Source organism: Diadema antillarum, unplaced genomic scaffold (genome assembly GCF_040938485.1).
Source record: "Diadema antillarum isolate AM-2024a unplaced genomic scaffold, OU_Dant_1.0 scf00000103, whole genome shotgun sequence".
NCBI classification, from domain to species: Eukaryota; Metazoa; Echinodermata; class Echinoidea; order Diadematoida; family Diadematidae; genus Diadema; species Diadema antillarum.
In genome coordinates this window covers 777,386-800,948 of record NW_027270992.1, presented here as the reverse complement: position 1 = coordinate 800,948, position 23,563 = coordinate 777,386, and the positions used below count along the sequence as shown (strand labels likewise).

General features: G+C 36.5%; 1 protein-coding gene across 3 annotated transcripts in view; it reads right to left on the bottom strand.

The window, feature by feature from the left end:
* Window positions 1-6,651: 6,651 nt before the first annotated feature.
* LOC139719054 (uncharacterized) overlaps window positions 6,652-23,563 on the bottom strand; it is a 36,978-nt gene continuing 20,066 nt past the window's right edge. For 2 of the 3 annotated variants that reach the window (XM_071630496.1, XM_071630497.1), the window contains 13 exons: window positions 22,891-22,962; window positions 21,503-21,574; window positions 20,273-20,344; window positions 19,871-19,942; window positions 19,126-19,197; window positions 17,411-17,482; window positions 17,036-17,107; window positions 14,077-14,148; window positions 13,017-13,088; window positions 11,764-11,835; window positions 10,904-10,975; window positions 9,789-9,860; window positions 6,652-7,941 (listed from right to left, as the gene is read on the bottom strand). In XM_071630496.1, the coding sequence (XP_071486597.1) occupies window positions 6,861-7,941; window positions 9,789-9,860; window positions 10,904-10,975; window positions 11,764-11,835; window positions 13,017-13,088; window positions 14,077-14,148; window positions 17,036-17,107; window positions 17,411-17,482; window positions 19,126-19,197; window positions 19,871-19,942; window positions 20,273-20,344; window positions 21,503-21,574; window positions 22,891-22,962 (1,945 nt within the window). In that variant the 3' untranslated portion in view covers window positions 6,652-6,860. Of the gene's footprint in view, window positions 7,942-9,670; window positions 9,861-10,903; window positions 10,976-11,763; window positions 11,836-13,016; window positions 13,089-14,076; window positions 14,149-17,035; window positions 17,108-17,410; window positions 17,483-19,125; window positions 19,198-19,870; window positions 19,943-20,272; window positions 20,345-21,502; window positions 21,575-22,890; window positions 22,963-23,563 lie in introns of those variants that run through there. The other variant, XM_071630498.1, reaches the window with a different exon arrangement.

Below are 23,563 nucleotides of genomic sequence, written 5' to 3'. Positions count from 1 at the left end.
ATCTCATTGGTCAGTTTGCTGCTTGCCGCTAACTGAAGCGTGAAGCTCGCACACTCCCCAGTCGACTGGTGCGTGGTGGCGGGGTGCGCTATGCCCAGCCGCTTCTCCTGGAATCCTGGTCACTGATTGGTCGGTGAGGAGACCGCCGACGCTGTGTTTGAATGAGCATTGCGGGGGTTGCTAGGGCTTACCTTCTATTGTCCGGAGGTGAATACTGATTTGCATGTCCCTTGGTCGTGATTGCATTGCAAGGAGAACTTTTAGGGCGCTTTTCTCGAAACAGTGATTTCCCAGACGTCTCGACATGCTCTCTTTTAAACATCGATATCTCCGCAGCTGATTATTTTTATAAGATGTGTTATATATCAATTTAAAGCAGAGAGATTAGGGAATTGTGTCATGCAATTTTCAAATAATCGACCTCGCCCGACTTTAGGATCATTTTGTTGTAGCGGGTCACATTTATTTTCTATCTTTTTTTCATGTAGGAAATCACATGCATGAAATTATTGTACAGGAAGGCAGAACCTCAAAAAAGCAAAGCTTGTGGTGAGCTGCCTCACAAAAATACATTACATCACAAACACAAACACAAAAAACAAACAAACAACGAAAACATGATAATAGTTCCCATGACAACATTGAAATGAAATATTCCTCAAATGTTCAATGCAATAGTATCATTCTTCGAGTATCAAACATGTACAAGGTGTTACAAAATATTTCCCACTTTGATTCTTTATACATTAACTCCAAAATCTATATATCAGAGAACGCTGACATTGATGTGAGCATAGCTGAACAGTGGGATTTTTTTTTTGAGGTAATCTAAAAACCGAAGCATATATCAGTTTTAGGAAATGCAAAATTAAGTTTTATGTTAGGGTTCAGATACTGCTCTTTTTCAACCCCTGTTTAAAACTTTAACTCTGCACAAGGGCCAATCAATTATTGATGTGTATGGGAAAGTATGGTTTGAATGCCCAGGACATGGTCCTTGACAATGGCCAGGGTGTATTCAGGAGAAATTCCACTATGAATTCTACTATTCTACTCTGCCATCAATTGTGTGGATGTGTTTTTGTTCTTTCGTATATTCTTTGTAGTTACTTCATTATGCAAACTTCGTGTATCTTGAAATGGGACTCTTGCCTTTATAATACCTAATGTAACTTGTGTAACTCCACCTTAAAACACATACTGGTACATTTTATTCATACAGTCACGACTTTAACGCTGCTAAATATTAATGAATATCTCAAAATATAAACAGAATAAGTGAAGAAAGTAATAAACACAACAACAAGCAAGAAGAGGTCAATTGACGAGACATTGGTATTTGCACTTGTGGCATATAACAATCATGTCCATTTACTCAAACATCTATATATTTTGCACATTTCGTTTGTTTTGTTGTGTGATTTGATTGTTTGGAACTTTAATCCCAGGAGATTCCCTCTCCTAATCACTGAGTCGAAGAAGGCAACAATCTAATCATACGCCATCAAAGTATGAAATGACAAGTTTACTCAAATATATGGGAGGATTATTTATATGCAGCAATATTAGCAGAACACATCGGTGACAGTTTGAGGAAAATAGGACTATCCGTTAAAGAATCAAGATTTTTTTTTTTTTTTAAGATCATGTGTAGTCATTGCTGGATGAAAAGACTACTACAGTCTCAGATGTCATAGATAAAGAACAACACAAAGAGAATTTGACGAAAATTCAGCAAATGAAGAGTTTGTTCGCAAAAACCGATAAGTCCATATTTTCAAAATGGAGATATTTGCGATTAAAGGTCAAGAAAAATACAGAGGATAATAAGAAAAAATTACTTCTTTTGACCATAACTTCAAAACTGTATCTTTATATGTAGTGACCAATATAACATTTAAAAGGTATTATTTTGCACGTCAAAATCTTCAAAAAATTGACATCGGTTTTTGGGAACAACTCTTCATATCTTCACATTCATAGCAAAATAAAAGAGCATAAATTTGCCTTTCCCCTTTCAGAGAGGGGGGGGGGGGGGGTTACCCTCTTCATTGGTCAATAAAATTCGACAAATTGTGTATTTTTCATTAAAAAGAATGACATTCTATGGAGTTTTCTTTATAACTTGCTAATATCGTTCTCCATATATTAAAGTGACATTACAAACATTAGTACAGTTAACTCCGTATATGTGACCCTGCACCTCAAAACAAACAAAAAGTCGCCAGACATGAATTTTTAGTTGAGACCATATTCTGAAAGAGCAGACTTTAAGCTTTAAAATGATGTATAACTCAAATCAAATGGACTCTCCTAACCTATCTAAATATTGGAAAGAAAGCACAAACTCAGGAAAAGTGGGAACTGAGAAAAGAGGCTCTGAAGTACAGTGTCTATTCAAGCACTTAATCTTTACCAAACCGTGCTGGCTGTGCGATGAATGGGACAAAAAACAGGAAGTAAACAACCAGAGTAACAACAATGAAGGGATTATCAAATTAAATTGAAATTAAACATGCCTCTTTAACACATTGTGTCCATAATTAATGCCAATTTTCAAAGCAGTAGCATCATCTTTTCAAAAGTTATTAGAGTTGAAAGTGAAGAGTGTGGACAAGGTTTTTCAGAAATGAAAAAGGGATTCTAAAGACACACCTAATCACACTATTCTACCAAAAATGTTCGAGATAAACTGCTAAAAAACACACTTTCCTGCCCGTTTTATGATACCAAATTTTAGCATAATTATAAAGGAAGACCCGCTCTTTCAGAAAATATGAAAAAGTCAAGTTCGGCTAGGTTGACCCATTTCACTTATTTTCAGTCCTCACGCAAAATCAGTGTGTGCGACTTTATGTTCGTTTTGAGGTGCACGGTCACATATAAAGCACGATTACAACGAAATTCCGGTTACAACGAACTAAAAATTCAAGCCGAGACGTTATCCGCTCCATGTCTTTTTATTGTGTATCTCTTATAACTTAATTTCAATACAACAAAAGAAAATTGCCAATCAAAAGACTTCGTTACAACGAGAACCAGCTTTGATATTTTCATCCAGCGAAGGCAGCACTGAAACTTCAAAAATGCATAACTTTTGAAACCGATTGTTCGCTTTTTTTCAAATTGTTGTGTTCCTTCGATATTGCTCCATTGACTCAAGCCACACATAATCTTTGAACTTATCCATTATATCTCATATGCTTTTAAAAATGTGATTTTTTGTTAGTACAGACAACATAAGCAATATGACGTGTTAATTTCGTATTAAAGCTAGTACGATGCACTAGAATTGGTCGAATATTTAACTAAGGAGGTACCTAGCGAGACATGCTCAACTTTTCGTCTGCAAACATAAATGGTTTGACATTTTGGGGAAAAAAAATAATTCCATGCACCGTAACTACATGATATGAGACAGACAAAAGTAGGTAGATGAAATAAAAGGCAAGAATGTGTTTTATACAGCAGTTGCACTTACGGATAATTAAACTCCTTTGTACATGTGTAATTATATGAATTTTGGCAGGTATTCTCTTGCTCACGAAATCAGAACATTAATCAAACGTGTAGTCGTCTTTCGGGAGGTTAATGATAAAAGATAAAAGATACATATACAAACCATGTATATACATTTTAGTTGTACACTAAACACACAGAGATGACAAACAACAAAATACTTTTGTAAATGAACTTGTTTAATATTCAAAAAGGAATCTTATACAACATGTAAATATAGAATTGAATTGTATACTATTGCTCCTTTCTTCTTTTTGTATGTCAACATGCGTCAAATGCCATTTATACTGCATAAGATAAACAAATAAGAATCGTCTTGCTTCTTTTTTCATTCTGAATATTTTTAAGCGTTTTACTGTACATGAAAAAAACAAGTAAGAGAGGATATCTATCCTAATTACGGGCTTGTAAGCGTTGTTGCTGAAAGTCATCGAGTTTGTATTTTCATTTTTCAGCTAAACATATCTGAGTATGAACGTATCTTTCCTCTTTGTTTGAAAAAAAACAACAGGCATTTTCTGTCAGCATTTATCTTCAAGCAATAGAATAACTATGATAAAAGCAAACGATCACAATATTTCACACAATCGACACTCCTCTAGGTCAGTTCACGTGTTAAATGCTTCCCTTTGCTCTAATGTAAAACATTCATATCCCAAAGATCAACGGCCCTAACATTATGGTGTCATTCATTAAACTATATTAATGCTGAATGAAGGGTATTATACAAATTATGTAAAGCTTGTACATAGCTCTATTCAGCCCCATAGCATTTAAAGCTGTTTTACCAAGAGATGCAGCAAATTTGCTTCGAGATGTCCAAGGTTACTGAATACATGTACAAAATAGTGATTCAGAGAGCAGCTTCACTTAGGGTCGCGATTAAATTTGCGCCTGATTTATCAAGCTGAACACCATGAATCGAAGGTAAGATCAAGATTGATCGTAATAAATCCATGAAGTACATCGGATTTATTTATAGGGCATATTTTGTTTGTTTCCTCGCGATCAAGCGAATTTTTGCCATTGCATTAATCTCAGGATCGTAGGATCCAATCTTAGAATCCTTTCATTTAAGAGACCGCTGATACAATGAACAGAAAGAAAAAAAGGCAACAAGCAAAAAATTATCTCATTTTGAATGAGGTAAGTCGTGTACTAGTAGTCTTATTTACGTAATACAGTGTACTGTTTTCCACTAACATCTGAAAAGGACAGTTTAGATGTGGTTCTATGTCCCTTTACATCTGAAATTGAACGAAAAACAAAATGGCTACGTGATGTGAAAATATTGAAACTGAATGATTGTAATATACGACAAATCAACGTTATGGTGGTATAATGAATGAAATCTTGATTATCACCAATGACTGCTTTTCCACTGCATCGATAAAGCCGCAAACACTGAAGAAATTGCAAGCATCTATTTTGCCGTAATTGACAGCTGATCCTATTTTGAAGCCTTACAATAGTTTGAAATAAAAAGCATTTTCAATCAGTCACGATTGTGTCTTTATTCACGCTATTCGTTAACAAGCCTTACCTAAAGCATGTTATCTGAATGTCAACTTGAGAAAGTACTAAAAAAGTAACTGCTTCTTTAATGACGAATTTCTTCTCTGCGTGCATGTATGTCCGTTCTTTTTTTTGTAGAAAGTAAAATAAATGGAATATCAATATCACCAAATAATCCTAACAAAGTTTAATAAAAAATATTTGGAAAAGTGGGGAATGTTCGTTGCCTACGTTGTTTCTTTTGTTATTTTATGTTATGTATAGATTAATTCACATCAAACTAAAAGCTAAGCATTTCAGTGCACTCAACGAATCAGCCCGTCATCATAATATTTCTGTGAGCAAGGAAAGCGACATAATTATAATGTGTATATAGTCTTTTACATCGCTCTATTCAGCCCCATTTTAAGCTGTTTTATCAAGGGATGCAGCAAATTTGCTTCGAGATGTCCAAGATTACTGAATATAATGTACAAAATAGTGATTTGATATAGGGAATGTAATTCAGAACAGCTTCATAAAGGGTTGCGATTAAATTTGCGCCTGATTTATCAAGCTGAACTCCATGAATCAAAGGTAAGATCAAGATTGATTGTAAATCTGTTCCATGAAGTACATCGGATTTATTTATAGGGCATGTTTTGTTTGTTTTCTTGCTATTAAGCGAAGTTTTTTAACATTGCATTAATCTTAGGATCGTAGGATCCAAACCTAGAATCCTTTCATTTAAGAGACCGCTGATATAATGAGCAGAAAGAAAAAAGGCAACAACAAAAATCATCTCTTTTTACATTAGGTAAGTCGTGTAGGCCTATTTACGTAACAATGTTTTGCACTAACATCTGAAAAGGACAGGTTAGAAGTGGTTCTATGTCCCTTTACATCCGAAATTGAAAACAAAAAATATGGCTACGAGATGTCAAAATATTGAAACTGAATGATTGTCATATACGACAAATCAACGTTATGGTGTTATGATAACTGGAATCTTGATTATTACCAATGACTGCCTTCGCACTGCATCGATAAAAAGGCGGACACTGAAGAAATTGCAACCATCTATTTTGCCGTAATTGACAGCTGATCCTACTTTAAAGCCTTACAAAGCTTGAAATACAAAGCATTTTCAATCATTTATGATTGTGTCTTTATTCACGCTTTTCGTGAACAAGCCTTACCTAAAGCATGTTATCTGAATGTCAACTTGAGAAATTACTCAAAAAATAAATGTTTCTTTAATGATGGAATTTCTTCTGTGCGTGCATGTATGTCCGTTCTTTTTTTTTTTGTATGAAGTAAAATAAATGGAATATCTGTATCACCAAATAATCCTAATAAAGTTTAATAACGAATATTTGGAAAAGCGGGGAATATTCGTTGCCTACGCTGTTTCTTTTGTTATATTATGTTATCTATATTAATTCACATTAAACTACAAGCTAAGCATTTCAGTGCACTCAACGAATCAGCCCGTCATCATAATATCTCTGTGAGCAAGGAAAGGTACCTATATTTGTGTATATATATATATATATATATATATACATACAGTTGTATGAATTATTCTTTTTGCTGGTGCGATATATGGTGAAAAGTGAGTTTCAAAATTACGTCCGCTTAAACCTGTCCTATTAAACAGTGCTTTTGTAAAGTAAGTCACAACCCGTCTCCCATCAGTACTTCGTTTATGAGACTACACAGATCTCCGGCTCTACAGAACGATTCTACGCAGGTTATTATTTGTCAATATTTCGAATCATGTAATTTCACCATCATAGTCTATGATGCGTACGTTTTCTGCAAACCTGTCAGGGTCAAACAAAGATTCATGCCCTCCTGTTTTTGGGAGGTTTTTTGCCTTTATCAAGGTAATACATAAAAGTGTAAAGCATCGGATTTAGGGAGGAGTTGATAGGTAGAATGAAGATGACACTCCAGGCATAGAGAGTTGTTGGTATGTCGACTGTGTTCGTCTGACTTAAGATACCCATTAAAATGATGGGCATCCAGCAGGCAAAATCAGTTCCGATCAGAATCGCCATTCTGCGAGCCACTTTGATCTCACGTGACCGAGAGGCGGTGTTTTTGGTCGCTTTGCTTGACCGCCTCACTTTAATGAACATGATAATATAGCAAATTGCAATGAAGATGAAAGAAAAAAGGTTAATGCCGATAAACACAACGATTGAGTAAAGCCAAGGAGGACGTTTTGCGTTGTCTAGAGGCAAGAAAGTGACAGTGTAATCCCTACTCCATTCCGATTCCTTCGTTGTAACTAAGACACCAGTTTCACCAGACGTCAAGTGCAGGGGAAGCCCGATGCACACATCAGATTGCCCGTAGAAATCAGGAATCTTTGAGCTATCTATCATCGAGGGGATAGAAATAACCAACACGATGATCCAAGTGATGCTGAGAATGATTCTACACATGCGATGGGTCATTCTCCAACTGCCAAACGGAAAGACAATGCATGTGAATCTATCAAGTGTGATGAGGGAGAGACTGATTACGGATGCTTCACTCGAAAGGAATGCCAGAGAGCCTGCAAACTTGCACATTACCGAATCCCGCCAGAGTGGAGCAGCCAAAAAGTAGTTTGACCCAAAATGAAGGTCTGCCGACGTTACCACTATCATGTACACAGCCATTACACAATCTGCCACAGCGAGGTTTGCTATTAGTTGATTTTGGGCCCTGCTGTCTTGTTCGTGATAAAGACGATAGTATAGCACCCCGCAGTTGCCGATTAGGGCGCTTAACCCCATCAACCAGCCAAACACTCTCAATACACCACTTGGAAAGAGACTACCACAGGTGTCTAGTGGGTTCGATGGAACGGTTGACGTACAGGTGGTGTTCATACGATCCTGGAGTAGGCAGCAGAGGCGTGTATCAGATGTGGATCTATATAGTTGTTAGAGAATTGGAAGAGAGATAGCATAAACATGAAGGGAATCATGAAAAAGTATGCACTGCCGGTAGTATCACTGCGAACATTCACTCTTCTGTTGATTAACAACGTACAGTACCATGCTGCAAACAGTATGCCTCTGCTAACTGTACCACGCTTTCAGTTATAGATCGTTATCTTTACAGTAATGCATAATGTACAAATTTTAATGGGATGCCACTGTGTGTACCCTATTTCTCTTGATCGTTAAATACATATTTTCTATGTTAACGCACGTATGGGAAATATTTTCATATCACATTATTTGACTTGGTTTCATTAAAGAAAAGTAAAACTAATCTTGTGGTAACATAATGTGTAAACCGTTTTTTCATGTCCTGACTTAAACCACGTTATGAATGACGAAACAAAGCGTGGAGCAGTATGAATGCCACAAAGCACGTAGGGATCGTGACCACATGAACGTATTCATGTATGTTCATGGGTATATTTATACATACATGCAATATCAATACATCCTGTTTGAATACATAATTATAATATAGTATATAATAAATGTATAGAAAATATACGTGCAAAAAACATGTATGTTATGATGTTTCAAGTGACTCTGCGAGAAAATGGAACCTAATATGAAGGAAGTATATTCATGTCTTTTGAGACTTTATTAATGCTTGAAGATTTGTCTACTCTATTTCATCGAGAGAATTTGAGAGGAACTTGCAAGATCACGCAATCTTTAACTCTTTATGTGCCATGGTCGAAACCCCCTGTGTGCCACGTTATTCTGAGACAGGAAGGTAGTCATGCTTTGAGAAAGAATTCTGTTTTTCCAATTTGTATAACTTCTACTAATTTCTGTTAAGATGAGCATAATATCAGGCAAAGTTAAAGAGGAATGCCAAGCTTTGTTTCGATATAAATTGTATGACGAATCTATTTTCAATTTTTCTGTTGAATGACCAGTTGCTACATTACTGTAAAGGCATGACTTTTGCACATAAAACCGGGAAAGAAACTTAGAATGTACGAGCAAATCTAGGTGGGAACACCGCTTGATAGTCAATTATTACACATAGAATGCAAGCCGTATATGAGAGGAACAAAAGCACGAGAAACGCTTTCATTGTGCCGCGGGATTAGCAGTGATTAGCAATTTATCGATCGGTATTGGCGGTTTTGTTTGTTGAGCAGAATATGCGAAGTTGGCACGCCGTCGACTGAGTCGGACGTGCGAACGTGGCACATAAAGAGTTAAAGACCACTGAAGTGATGATGTCAGGATTTTTGTTATAGCTTGGGTCACCATTGCGAGCATGGTTAGCAACAATAATATTCAGAAATATTCGGGCCAGGTGAGGTTGTTTAAAACAAGTTTCCATAGCGATGAATGACATTGTCATCACACATTGTACTCTATACGGCTCAAGACAAATGTGAGAACATGCCGCACGATACTTTTCGTCTGTAAAGGAACATAGGACAAAGTAAATGTGAACGAGTCATAATGATAATTATGTTACTTTGTCTTGTCTTGAAATCAGTATTTCTTTAGATTCGATAATCTAAGAGTTCGATAGGATAACTTACTTTCATTCTATTGTGATTTCAGAAATGATAATACATAACTTGATACTAAATATGATCAAGAAGAACAAAACACACACACACACACGTACACACGCACTCATGCACCCACACACCTACTCACGCGCACGCGTACACACACTCACACACACACACACACACACACACACACACACACACACACACACATACATATATAGTATACAAACAGACGCAACTTCAGTGCGAGGGGCATGCAGTGAGTCACACTTACAGAGCTTTCAAAGACTTCAGAGGAGAAACTGTGTTTCCGTCCACAATTCTGAGTTCCGCTCCTGCTAGAAGTCTAAACATGAATAAAAGACAAAAAAGGCAAACATCCTATTCAACTACCAACGATATGTACTTGGTTTAAGCCGTATTTGCCGTTTACCCGGAATGGGCTTTTAATGAAGATAATGTGCATCCATCGTCCTCATAAGGATATTGGTTGTTTCATTAGATCTATCTATAGAATTCTGCTCAGTAATTTGAAGATGCATGACTATAAAAGTGTGTATACATTGTTGTTTTGTTTTATATTCCCAAGGAACATGAGAATACTAAATCAATATCAGACACACTGAAAAGTAAAATGTCAAACAAAAGCTATCTAAACGTTAAAGTGGATCTTTTCTTTTGTACTGATAGTATCTGTATTATCATAAAGAAAAAGAAATCCTCATCAAAGTTAAAAGAATGTTTTCGCAGAAATTGGAATAGAGTGAAAAAAAAGAAGTCCGAAAATGCAGCGCTGTGCAGGGTACAAGTTAATGCTATCAAGAAAAAAGAAATCTTGAAAATTCTCAACAATTTTTTTTCTAGCACATTTTCAAGCAACAGGATTTGTTTAGACATTTATCCATCAACGTTTCCGCTGTTTCTTTCTGACATTTTCAAAGATTTCTGACAGTTTCAAGCATATTTTGAGTGTATCTATCAAAAACAAAGGTAAACACTACTCCCGTTCAAAATTCAGAGGTTTACATATTTCGAATTACTCTTTTGAAATAAGGTATTTTTACCTGAGGCAGTAAAGAAATACATTTTCGAACATTCTAACATAATAATAGAAATTAACGTGGTCATATCTTATTTTGTTCTTGCATAAATCTTTATTTTCAGTATTACTAACTACTCATTCATTCTGCTTTGAGGTCTTATAACCCTAACATCTCCCTATTTTGCACTTTAATGTTCATACATTCATTTTCGCTTTGTGGAATGCATGGAATATACATAATAATCAAGAATCCATGCTTTCTTTGTTTCAACAAGTACACATTTGTTGGTGAATGCTTGACGAGGTGATATCGGGACATATTTCTGTTTGATTTTAAGGTAACTCACAGGTACTCAAGTCTGGAGAGGTTGGCAAATGCATTCGGTTCGACGACTGTGATTGGGTTGTAACTGAGATCCCTGAAAGTGAACGAGTTAAGCACAATAAGAAATGTCAATCAGCATGGCTGCCATTAAAGGTCCTGGTTACCTTTGGGAACAGTGATTTTCTTCTTCAAGATACGACATTTAATGCATATGTGTACGTCTGTTGTATCACAAAGCATTCGATCATTTAAGATTTTCGCGATAAAGCCTAAAATATAAGGAGGTATCTGTATTTTTTTTTTACTCAGTAACCATAACTGTAGATGTTTTAGTCTAGAAGCATTTTTATCATAAATTTTGTTCACATTTCGTATATTCAACGATACTTAATATCAATTCTACCAATTCAAAATGTTACAGTGGCTGTTTCGATCCCTAACTCACATTTAAGCTATTTTAAAGCAGTAATGCTGGGTTTTTAGTTTCATCAGCAAAGAGTAAATTAACTGAAGTGAATAAAAAACATTAACAGCAATGTATGGAGCATTTAAACTTACATCCAGTGGCTGTTTCGATCCCTAACTCACATTTAAGCTATTTTAAAGCAGTAATGCTGGGTTTTTAGTTTCATCAGTAAATGGTAAATTAACTGAAGTGAATAAAAAACATTAACAGCAATGTATGGAGCATTTAAACTTACATCCTTCCCTTATTCTATGCTCTGTGTATACAGTGCTGACTTGAATACACGCAAATTATAAGGAGTCACTGTCCATCGCCAACAATAGCCTACAAGGAAATACTGATGTATTAACGTATGCGTCCGGTCCGGCAAAGCCCGGCAATGATGTGAGCCAACAAGCAAACATCATACAACTTACAAATAGGTCAGCTGCGCCTGATTCGAGAAGGAGTTGGGTAGCAGGCGCTGAATGAAGTTCGTCGACAAATTTCTGCATACGAGAAACCGATACAAGGAAGTGTAATAAACATTCGTAACCACAAACAAAAGTTAAGGATCGTAACACTCTAGAAGACATAGCCAAATAAACATCCAAACAGGAAAACCGCATACAAACACACGGAACACTGTAACCATATAAAACACATGGAAGGTACTAGTGGAAATGGGATAGTCGAAAAAAAAATGAATAGAAATGAAGTAATTTCGTTGCTCCAATGTTAGATTGTTTCTTTAATACTTGACTGTCATATTATCACGTCCATGCATTTTGATAGGTTGACTTTCCTGCAGGTTATAAATGTTATTTATAACTAAAAGTTTATCATATTTTTGTTCTTTCTTTCTCTCTTCTTCTTGTTCATGTTAATCTACCTCCTTCAATCGTAAAGGCTCTTGCAAATATTAGTTGCTGTTTTTTTCGCATTTGAAGATTTCACTGGGATTTCACCCTGCTCTACACGAGAGAAAAGAAGTGGGTTCTTCTAATACGTGCGTTAGGGTATTGCTCTTCTACATACGGTACCAGACGGCCTCAAGTCTCTTCCGAAAGACTGCATGTGGTCTTAGCAACGAGGATAAAGACAGTGCCTTGCCAAAGGGCACTCCTGCTAGGCTGGTTTCGATCCTCCCACGTGTATGGAAGCATCCGATTTTATCCGCGTGGTCTTAACCTCTCAGCCGTCCCCCCCCCCCCTTTTTTTTTTCTCTTCCACAGGATAGCAGAGATGCAAGTGAGCGGGAAAATTCAACAGAAGCTTTATGCAACAGCCGGCATGGATGATTGATACGTGGATATGGTTATAGACCGAAGGTACTAAATGAATATACCAAGTTTCAAGTTTGTCAGGTTCTACGATTCATTCAAACCGTTCCAGATGGAGTTAGGGTTCAAAATGCCTGTGTAACACATGACTAGGAGTTTAGTGATCAGGGAGCTTCCATAGAATATTAACTTTAAATGCCTTGGTTTATTTTTTTTTATATTAACGTCTAATAAAGGTTACATTTTTATTGTTTCTGATTTTTTGCAGACGATAAGCTTTAATTATCATAATTGTCCCACTTCGTTTCTTGTAAAAATCGCTGGCCACAACAACAACAACAACCAACAACAACAACAACAACAACAACAACAACAATAACAACAACAAAGCAGCTCTGCGTACTTACAAGGCGTAAAGACTGTCAAGATCCTTAAATGTTCTGCTGTCAATAGCCGATATATTATTATGAGAAAGATCCCTGTCAAGGAAAGATAATAAACGAAAAAAAGTCAAATCAATGGATCAGCCAACCGTTCGTTTTTGTTTGTTTTTTTTTTTTTGTACTGTACTATAATATTATGTAAGGCAATGCATTTTAATATACTTACAAAAGGCTCTTTTTTCGTAGGGAAAGTGTGCAGAAACTAAAGGTGGAGGTGATTTGATAAATTTTAGTTTAAAAAAAAGAAAATGTTTTGCTGTGTTTTCCCTTTCCTAAGGTTTGCCCAACTAAACAAGTCCAAATAAGATTTTTAAAAGGAGTTTTTTAATATTACATTTACATATGACACTTACAAACGAGAGGCAAAACATAACGAAAGTAGTCTGTATTCCGGAGTAGCATCGTTTGCTTCTTTCTATTGAATGCACAATCTTCATATTATGCATAAATATGTACTATATCTGAAAGCAAGCGCTGTCAAAGCCACAACGTCATTACGCCTTACTTACATTTTCTACGGATTAGTATTAAAGGAGGATTTTTTTTTTTTGTAGTAAGAGACGAAAAAGTACCGGAGACATTACAGATCAATAACCAATTATCATTCACCTTACGACTGTCCAAAACATTTGATAACAAGGGGTACAAAAGAAAGCAGTTTCACCTTAGAAAATAAAAGAAGTGAGGTATTTGTGAAAGACAATTCCAGAATTTGATATCTTTTGCACAATAATTTGTTTACTCTGTGAAGTTGTTCTTGTTCTGTTGTTTGCTTTTTGTATTTGAATTGACGTAAGGTAATTCCCAACCGCCTTTATGTGTAATTGAATGCTGAGTTTAAATGTCGGCGTTTTTTTTTTTCAAAAACAGAATAAAATAAAACAAAAACAACCGTATATATGCAAAAAGGTAGCCGATTTTTCCTTTAAAAAAATCATAACACTGCTGTGATACTTCTTTCATAAATCTAAAACATTTTGTTTTGTCATTTACAACAAAGGGAAGCATTACCAAAAACACTTACAACGTGACGAGGTTTTCCAAACCAACGAAGGCGTCCCCTTTGATTTCGATGATGCCATTACGAGAAAGATCTCTACGCGTTCCCAAAAAGAGATCACAAGAAAGTTTTTTGATAGTTTTGATTCATACCCATGCAAAATTAATTTACACAGACAAACACACAGACACACACACAGACACACACACATACACATATATATATATATATATATATATATATATATATATATATATATATATATACATATATATACTGGATGAACGTTCGTTTGATAAGACTCTGCTAGCTCTGCAGGCTTCTTCAGATCGAGCGCTGTGAGAAGGACTTCCCCTGGGCCGACGTAGCTGGCGCACGCCGATCTGAGAGAATGGGATCGCATATTGAGGAAAGTGAGTATTGCCCCAGGTCTCGGTTGAAGCTTTCCTCTTGTTGTTTGCGAATGTGAATGGCTTCCCTTATCCAGCTTGAGGTTTTTCCAGAGTCTCTGGCTAGGATGGAACCCTTCTTCCAGTTGATGTGGTGGTTTTCAGTGGCCACATGGTCGCTGATGGCCGACTTGTGCATGTGGGAGGTGGATTCCTTTCTTCCCTTTTCCTCATGTGAAGTAGGATGCACTAACTGTCCATCTCTTGTTTGTGTTCATTTTTCCTGGTACCGAATTTCCTGGCTGTTTCTCCAATGTAGCTTCATCACAGTTCCCACATGGAATCTGGTAAACTACCCCCGCTTGGTCATCAATGGATCTTTTGTCTTTTGGGTGTACTAAGATGTTCCTGAGTTTCTTGTGTGGCCTGAATACTGTGGAGATGTGGTATTTCTGGTAAATTCTTTGCAAGGCTTCCGAGGTACCCTTTACATATCGGATGGTTACCAACTTCCTCCTCTGATTGGTTGGTTTAGTGTGTGAGTTCTTCTTGGTTTGATTTTCCCACTTTTTCTTTTGGTTTTCTTGAAGGACCAGCCAGGGTATCCACATTTCCTGAGAGAGGACTGGATGTATTCTTCCTCTGCCTTCAGTTCTGCCTCCTCATCGACGATGCAGTGAGCTCTATCCATGAGTTTGCGGATTGGATGGTGTGATTGGAAGTTCAGGTACTGTCCCGTGTGTGTCTTTTTTCCTGTAGACGACCATCTTGGTTGTGCCATCCGGTCTTTTGGTGATCTTGGTGTCCAGGAAAGGGATGGAGTTATCAACCTCTAGCTCATGAGTGAATTTGATACTGCCTGTGTCATCAACTTGGTCCAAGTGTGCCTTGAGTATGTCGACTGTGTCTGCTTATACAATGGCAAGGATGTCATCCAATACCGTTTCCAAACTCTAGGTTTGATGTCATTATGAGCGGAGGCGATGGCTTCTTCTTCAAAGACACCATGTAGATGTTTGCGACAATGGGGGACACAGGGCTGCCCATTGCAGCTGCTCCGTATTTCTGGCGGTATATCTTGCCGTCAAAGCTGAAGTAGGTGGTCGACAAGATAAATTCGAGGAGCTTTATGATGCCGTCCACTGTGAGTAGTTCGGAGTCTATCTGAAGTCTGTCCTTCACAATCTGGATGGATTGGCCGATTGTGGTGTTGGTGAAAAGGCTCACGACGTCGGACGAGACCAGAACTTTATTGTCCTTGAGTGTGATGTCCTTAAACTCTTCTGCCAAGTTCTTGGAATTGTGTACATGATGATCTGTCTTCCCTACCCAACGGTGACAATATGTCTGCTAATGACCGTGAGGTATTGTACCCGATGAATCCAATATAATCCACTATGGGGCGGAGGGGGAAGCCTTCTTTGTGAGTCTTACAGACGTGGTACATTCTCAGCCGTAGGATAGAGGTAGTCATACTGTTGGGAAGTGACCTTTTTGTGAACTTTAAGCGGCTTTAGCAGCGCTATTAACTTACATATATATGTGACAGTGCACCTCAAAACGAACATAAAGTCGCACACACTGATTTTGCGTGAGGACTGAAAATAAGTGAAATGTGTCAACCCAGCAGAACTTGACTTTTTCAAATTTTCTGAAAGAGCGGGTCTTCTTTTACATTATGCTAAAATTTGGTATCATAAAACGGGCAGGAAAGTGTTTTTTTTTTTTTAGCAGTTTATCTCGAACATTTTTGGTAGAATAGTGTGATTAGGTGTGTCTTTAGAATCCCTTTCTCATTTCTGAAAAACCTTGTCCACACTCCTCACTTTCAACTCTAATAACTTTTGAAAGGATAGTGCTACTGCTTTGAAAGTTGGCATCAATTATTGACATAATGTGCTAATGAGGCATGTTTAATTTCAGTTTAATCTGATAATCCCTTCATTGTTGTTCCTCTGGTGGTTTACTTCCTGTTTTTTGTCCCATTCATCGCACAGCCAGCATGGTTCGGTAAAGATTGAGCGCTTGAATAGACACTGTACTTCAAAACTTCTTTTTCTCAGCTCACACCTTTCTTGAGTTTGTGCTTTCTTTCCAATATTTAGATAGGTTAGGAGAGTCAATTTGATTTGAGCTATACATTATTTTAAAGCTTAAAGTCTGCTCTTTCAGAATATGGTCTTAACTAAAAATTCATGTCTGGCGACTTTTTGTTTGTTTTGAGGTGCAGGGTCACATATAATATATATATATATATATATATATATATATATATATATATACATATATAATATACATGCAAATGTGTATTATACCACATTTATATTTATATAAATATACGAAAGAGAGAGAGAGGAGACTTACATTAAAATTAGAGGTCACGTCTTCCAAGTTGAGTAAAAGTTGTTTTTTTTTTCTTATTGTTGATTTTTCATCACTACTCTTTTGTCTGTTATGTGTCGTAATTTTACAAGGATACGATAGTAATACAAATCAGAGGACCCTATATTGCCGCAATGTTGCGAAATTATCTTCAAAGAGATTCCAGATATTACTTCCTATGAAAAAGGTAAAATCATGACAACTCTACTCACAACTCTGTCAGCGTCTCAAGGTTTTCAAATGAGTTACTTTCAATCATCCGGAGATTGTTTTTTGACAGATCCCTATAAGAAAAAAAAAGAAGAAAAGAAAACAGGATTATCTCATTATCCATTAATGGTCTGTGTGAAGAAATAAATTGTCTTCAAGTTATTTTCCTTACCGTTTTCACACACACATAAGCATAAACATTACATATTGTGTGTGCATGTGTGTGTATGTGTGTGTATGCGTGTGTGTGTGTTTGTGTGTGTGTAAACCCCGCAGTTTGGATCGAGTTCATATTGCTCACTCGATTTCAAAGGGGTGGATTTTTTTATTTTCTCTTTCTTTTTTTTTTCTTTTTTTGTTCAATACAAATGACTTACATGTAGAATAGTGTTTCCAGACCGTGGAAAGTGTTGCGTTCAATCCTGTGTATACCAGCATTCACCAGAATTCTATAACAAAGACATGAAAAACAACATAATAACAAATTTGCTCGAATCAAATGTCCACGTATGCTGTTGTAATAAATGTTTTGTTCCACACAAAACAAATTTACTGCAAGTCACAGTCACACACACAAACACACGCTACACAATCGCTGGACCAAATTGTTTCTTTATAAACATTTACATCTACACAAATTGGAACAAGGAAAAGTAGAAATTACGCGGTGCGTAATACATGTCCCCGCCGGAAGTAGCATTTAGTAGCAAAATGTACAATATAGGTAAAAAATCAAGGTCAAAGGTCAAAGAAGTCAAAGGTCAAAATTCTGTGTAGAAGTTTTGAAGCCCTCACCTAGTGCCATCACATAAAGCAAACAGAATCGTAATCGGGTTAGAAATGGCGAAGGAGTAGCATTTTGTAGCCAATGTACAATATAGGTCAAAAATCAAGGTCAGAGGTCAAAGAAGTCAAAGGTCAAAATTCTGTGTAGAAGTTTTGAAGCCCTCACCTAGTGCCATCACATAAAGCAAACGGAATCGAAATCGGGTTAGAAATGGCGAAGGAGTAGCATTTTGTAGCCAATGTACAATATAGGTCAAAAATCAAGGTCAGAGGTAAAAGAAGTCAAAGGTCAAAATTCTGTGTAGAAGTTTTGAAGCCCTCACCTAGTGCCATCACATAAAGCAAACGGAAGTGAAATTGGGTTAGAAATAGCGAAGGAGTAGCATTTTGTAGCAAAATGTACAATACAGGTCAAAAATCAAGGTCAAAGGTCAAAATTGTGTGTAGAAGTTTTGAAGCCCTCACCTAGTGCCATCACATAAAGCAAACGGAATCGAAATCGGGTTAGAAATGGCAAAGGAGTAGCATTTTGTAGCAAAATGTACAACATAGGTCAAAAGTCAAGGTCAAAGGTCAACGAAGTCAAAGGTCAAAATTCTGTGTAGAAGTTTTGAAGCCCTCACCTAGTGCCATCACATAAAGCAAACGGAATCGAAATCGGGTTAGAAATGGCGAAGGAGTAGCATTTTGTAGCCAATGTACAATATAGGTCAAAAATCAAGGTCAAAGGTCAAAGAAGTGAAAGGTCAAAATTGTGTGTAGAAGTTTTGAAGCCCTCACCTAGTGCCATCACACAAAGCAAACGGAATTGAAATCGGGTTAGAAATGGCGAAGGAGTAGCATTTTGAAGCAAAATGTACAATAAAGGTCAAAGGTCAAGGTCAAAGGTCACAACTGAAATTCTGTGTAGAAGTTTCAAAGCTCCCATGTAGTGCTATCATATAAAGCAAACAGAATCAAAATTGGCTCATAAATGACAGAAGTAGCAAATTGAACATTTTGATCACACACGGACGCACAGACGGACAGACGGACGGACGGACGGACAGACGGACACACACACGTACGGAGCCCGTTTCATAGTCCCCTGCTCGAACTCGTTCGGCGGGGACAATAAACGAAAATGTTTAAGTTATGTTAGGTACAACACACCCACGGAGCATATTTTCGTTATTATTTGCATGCTACATTATAGTGAGGGGAGGAATACGCGTTGAAACAAAAATAAGAAGTGATGAAAAATGTCATTCTTTTATTCTATTTGGTATTATTCATTTCACGTTTAGTGCTATTTGTTTATACTTACAACCACCAGAGGTTCTTCAAGCCATCAAATGCCCCAGCTTCGATGAAAGTAATATTGTTGTTTGAGAGATATCTGTTAATAATACGTTACAAAGGAAAACCAAAATGGAAGGTTATTGTAAAGTTTTGAAAAGGAAGCAATGAAATATAATTATACTACAGATATCACTTAACATTAGGACAAAATGATAAATGGTCATGAAATGTATAACATATGCATGACAGTGTCAATGATTGTGTCTTATTTAAACCTATTTGAATCCATATCTCATTTTTTTATCAGTCGTTTTAATTTTTTGCCTGTCTTGTCTTTGAAACACCAATATTTAATTCATAGCTCAAACAACACATGTCGAGATGGCATGCATTACCACATGCATTCGACGTGACTGAATTGCAGGTAACAAGTTACAATTGAAATTGTGAGCTTAACCGCTCACGATGTTGGTCTCCTGCTTTCAATTGTCTTTCATATTTACTTGAAAAAATACTTACTACATGTATCTTTTTGACATTATCAGTATATGTTTGCTGCATATTACTATTTCTTATGTTCATCTATTAATTTTGTGTAATGTTATGTTGTCATTTTAAATAATTGCACTTGTTATTCTTTGTCTTTGTGTCTTTGAAAATGTGTATTGCACTTGTATTTGATTTAATACGGAAATAAATCAAACCAACCCAAACCAAAATAGGTTTTCTTAATAGTTATAGGTGAAGGTGCATGCTATTCAAATACTTACAGAGACCACAGTTGTTCCAGACCCAGAAAAGTACCATTCTCAAGCACTGTTATATCGTTATTTTCCACGTACCTGTTGTGATGTGATATTATGTCGATAAAGGACAAAGAAAGTGCATTCATGAAAGGTACATTACTTTTCAAAAGAGAGAAAAAACAAAAAAAGAAAACAAAACTGGTCAGGATAATCTACATCGGTTAAAAAATAACAATTGATTAAAGAAGAAAAATGTTGACTGATTCTAAATTGACGCCTTGCAGACTAAGATTCTTGGAATTTCGGGCCTGGTGAAAAAATAGAAATAAAAATGAGTTATTCTATGGAAATATTTACTTCTGTTGGCATTTGCCTACTGGCTTTTAACTCTAAAACGTTGTATGTAAACACTTGGAGAACACTTACAAACGTAGAAGATAGTCGTTATCAATGAATGTCCCTGGCGCAAGTCTTTGAAGATGATTGTCTCTTAGATACCTATATTCCGAGACAACCAAGAGAACACTAAATAAGAAAAATGACTGCAATGACACAAAGGATACAAGAATGCGATTAATGCCTCGCAGATGGAATTGAGGTTAAAAATAGTAATGATCTCAAGTGCAAAGAATGGATATTAGATAACGTGATGTCCCTTTGAGATCATGTAACTAATTATTTCCAATTACCAATCACTACTGATATTCAGTATTTTCTTTATAATATAAATTGCAATCCAACGAAGTTTTCAATTAACCAGTACTTCTTTCAAACCATAATCCTTCCACAATGCGTATCGAAAATATCTCAGCCAAGATCGAGTTAAAGGTGGGTAAGTTGTATTGTGTTTGGCAGGTTGACAACGAGATCTGCTGTAAGGGAGCCCTAGTGAATATGCGCCAGCCAGGATTGCTTTCGAACAAGTTCGTTAAACTGCTGGGTAAGAACGGTAATTCGATCGGGTGCACGTCACGAGACCGACACCCACGTGTCATACAGCCTACGAGTCACTCAGCTCACGACTTATACAGCCCATGAGTGAGCCCACACTAAGCTTACAAGGCACATGAGACCGACACATTAAGCCCCGTGTGTGTATCTGCCGAACTCGTGGCCTGTTTTTACCTAGTAACCTATTACTCGTGAGCTGTATGACTCATGAACCTGTTTTCAATGTCGAACTCGTGAACTGCATGACTCGTGGGTGTCGGTCTAGTGGGATGACCCCATTCGATCAGGCACCTGTCCCCATTACACTGGTGATGGGTGTTCCCCTTATTTCTGTCTCCAATGTTCAAACTCTACAAATATTGCAATGGTATGTTATGCACTAAGTTCGTCAAAAACTGATTCCATTGACCTACTTATCAGCACTGCAAAACTCCATGAGCAGATAATTACTTTAACAATTCTGAATACGTCTTAAACGCAATGATATTTCCCATGGTTTTGATTTAGGCAAAAATACAATTACTCTTCGTCATTATATCACTTCCTTCATTAGTATTACAGGGATGTCAAAGATTTCATCTGGATGGCCGTAATGGAAGTCAATTGTAAATGTCATCAATTCAAATCGAACTCATTGCCTTTAAGTGATCAACGAAATGTAGTAACATTATACAAGTAACATTTTAAATTGTGAAACATACGTACAGCAGACACAGTTTTGGAACTCCGGCTAACAAGTCCTGTGCCACTTCAGTAGTGTTGCTGCGTGAAAGATGTCTGTTTTTACGGAAGAACAAAATGGTAAGCAAGAAAAAAAAAACGAGTACAAGTAAAATTTAATAATTATGAAGACCTCTCATAATGTGTGTCAGTTACGAAATGTAAATTATATATATATACATATGATATATATATATATATATATATATATATATATATATATATACACACATATATATATATGATATATATATATACATATATATATATATATATATATATATATATATATATATATATATATGTGTGTGTGTGTGTGCGTCCGTGTGTGTCTGTGTGTGTTAAATAGATGTATGAAGACCTGAATATAAAAACGACCAAGTCTCATTTTTGACCAAATTCAGTTTGACATGGAAACTGTAGCTTATGTACATGGTCTCATCTTGTGTGTAAATAATAAACCTTAATTTCCTCCGGAGGTGCTGAAAAACTTAATGACTGAACACTTGTATATTAACATGTAAGAATGGAGTCCAGAACTTGGGTCATTATTACATTCATATCATAGCGCCCTCTTTCGCCACTCCTTGTGTAGGCCAGTTCAACGAGGGAGCATCAATTTATGATCTGCCAAATGTCCAAGCGTTGACGGACAACTGAGAGCTTACCGTGACAAACACAAAGTACATTATGCCTCGTCGAGCACACCTCAATTTGAGATTTCAAAAGAAGCAGATCTACTGAGCATTAATCGGTGACTCAATGACAAAAATGATGATACCTTCGAGACTACCAAAGCGACGACGAGCTGCAAGCCCACAAATTTGCAGTTCATAATTATGTTCTTTCTTCATGTTTCCTTGTACGTAATCAGATGAAAGCAATTTACTTGTACTTTCATGTTCTATGTTTGTATGATTTCTGATGTAGAATTTCTATGTCTGATATTCTTATACTACATGCGCCTGTGGAAGACTACGTATGTGAACGGGCTACCCTGTGTACATTTAACCCGTTCCACAATGAATTCTGAAATGCCCATAGACTTAATACTGCAGACCACCAGGCTCCCGTACGGAACGGGTTAAATATGAGCAAAAAATAAGTCTCGCAAAGTATCGACTCATAAATGTATACCGGCGGTGTTATAATTGTTATTATCATTGTGATTATTATTGTTATCATTATTATATGTATATTTTTTTTTTTTTTTGGGGGGGGGGGTCGAGAAATGAAAATGAATCTGAATTGAAATTGAACATAGATTCATTCCAGGAATTGATGAGAAGAAGCCCCCACAAAAAAAGTAAAAAAAAAAAACAACAACAACACGCAGATATGATATGAACGGGATTCTCCATACTAGTACTTACAGTCCAGTTAGGCGTGGAGTGTGGGCAAACGCATTTCCGTCAATCACCAAAAGAGGGTTGTCCGACAGAAAACTTTCATTGTGACAGAAAGAAATAATCCAGATAAGGTTGCGTTGTGATATTCTTATCTAATCCTTTCCGGAAGATGAGAATCTTGATCAAACCTTTCTTTACTGTACGTTTTCCAATCCATTTTCGTAAACTCTTAATTTAATTTCATCAATTTTCAATTTGATTTCGTCCCGAAAGCTTACTGCTTTCAAATCCTAGGTTGAAGCTGGCTAAATCTTCCTTCATATTGTTTTTTTTTAATACAAAAGAAAAACGAGTAAAGAATCAAATTCGTCAACTGTCATTAGATTTCGTGTCTGCCGCTTAGCGACTTAGGGTTGCTGGCATCAGTTGTTCATATTTTCAAATGAATCCGTTATTTTGTAATCAAAATTCGTCAAATGTATCACAAAACCAACCCAAAGTCGCACGCACTGATTTTGTGTGAGGACTCGAACTGTGTGAAATGGGTCAACGTAGCCAATCTTGAGTTTTCAAACTTTTCTAAAAGAGCAATACTTCTAAAGTTTTATAAAGTTTGGGATCATAAAACGAACGGGAATTTGTGAATTTAGCAGTGTTTTCTTTTTCGAAAACACTTTCTTTTATTGTAGGCTAGTGT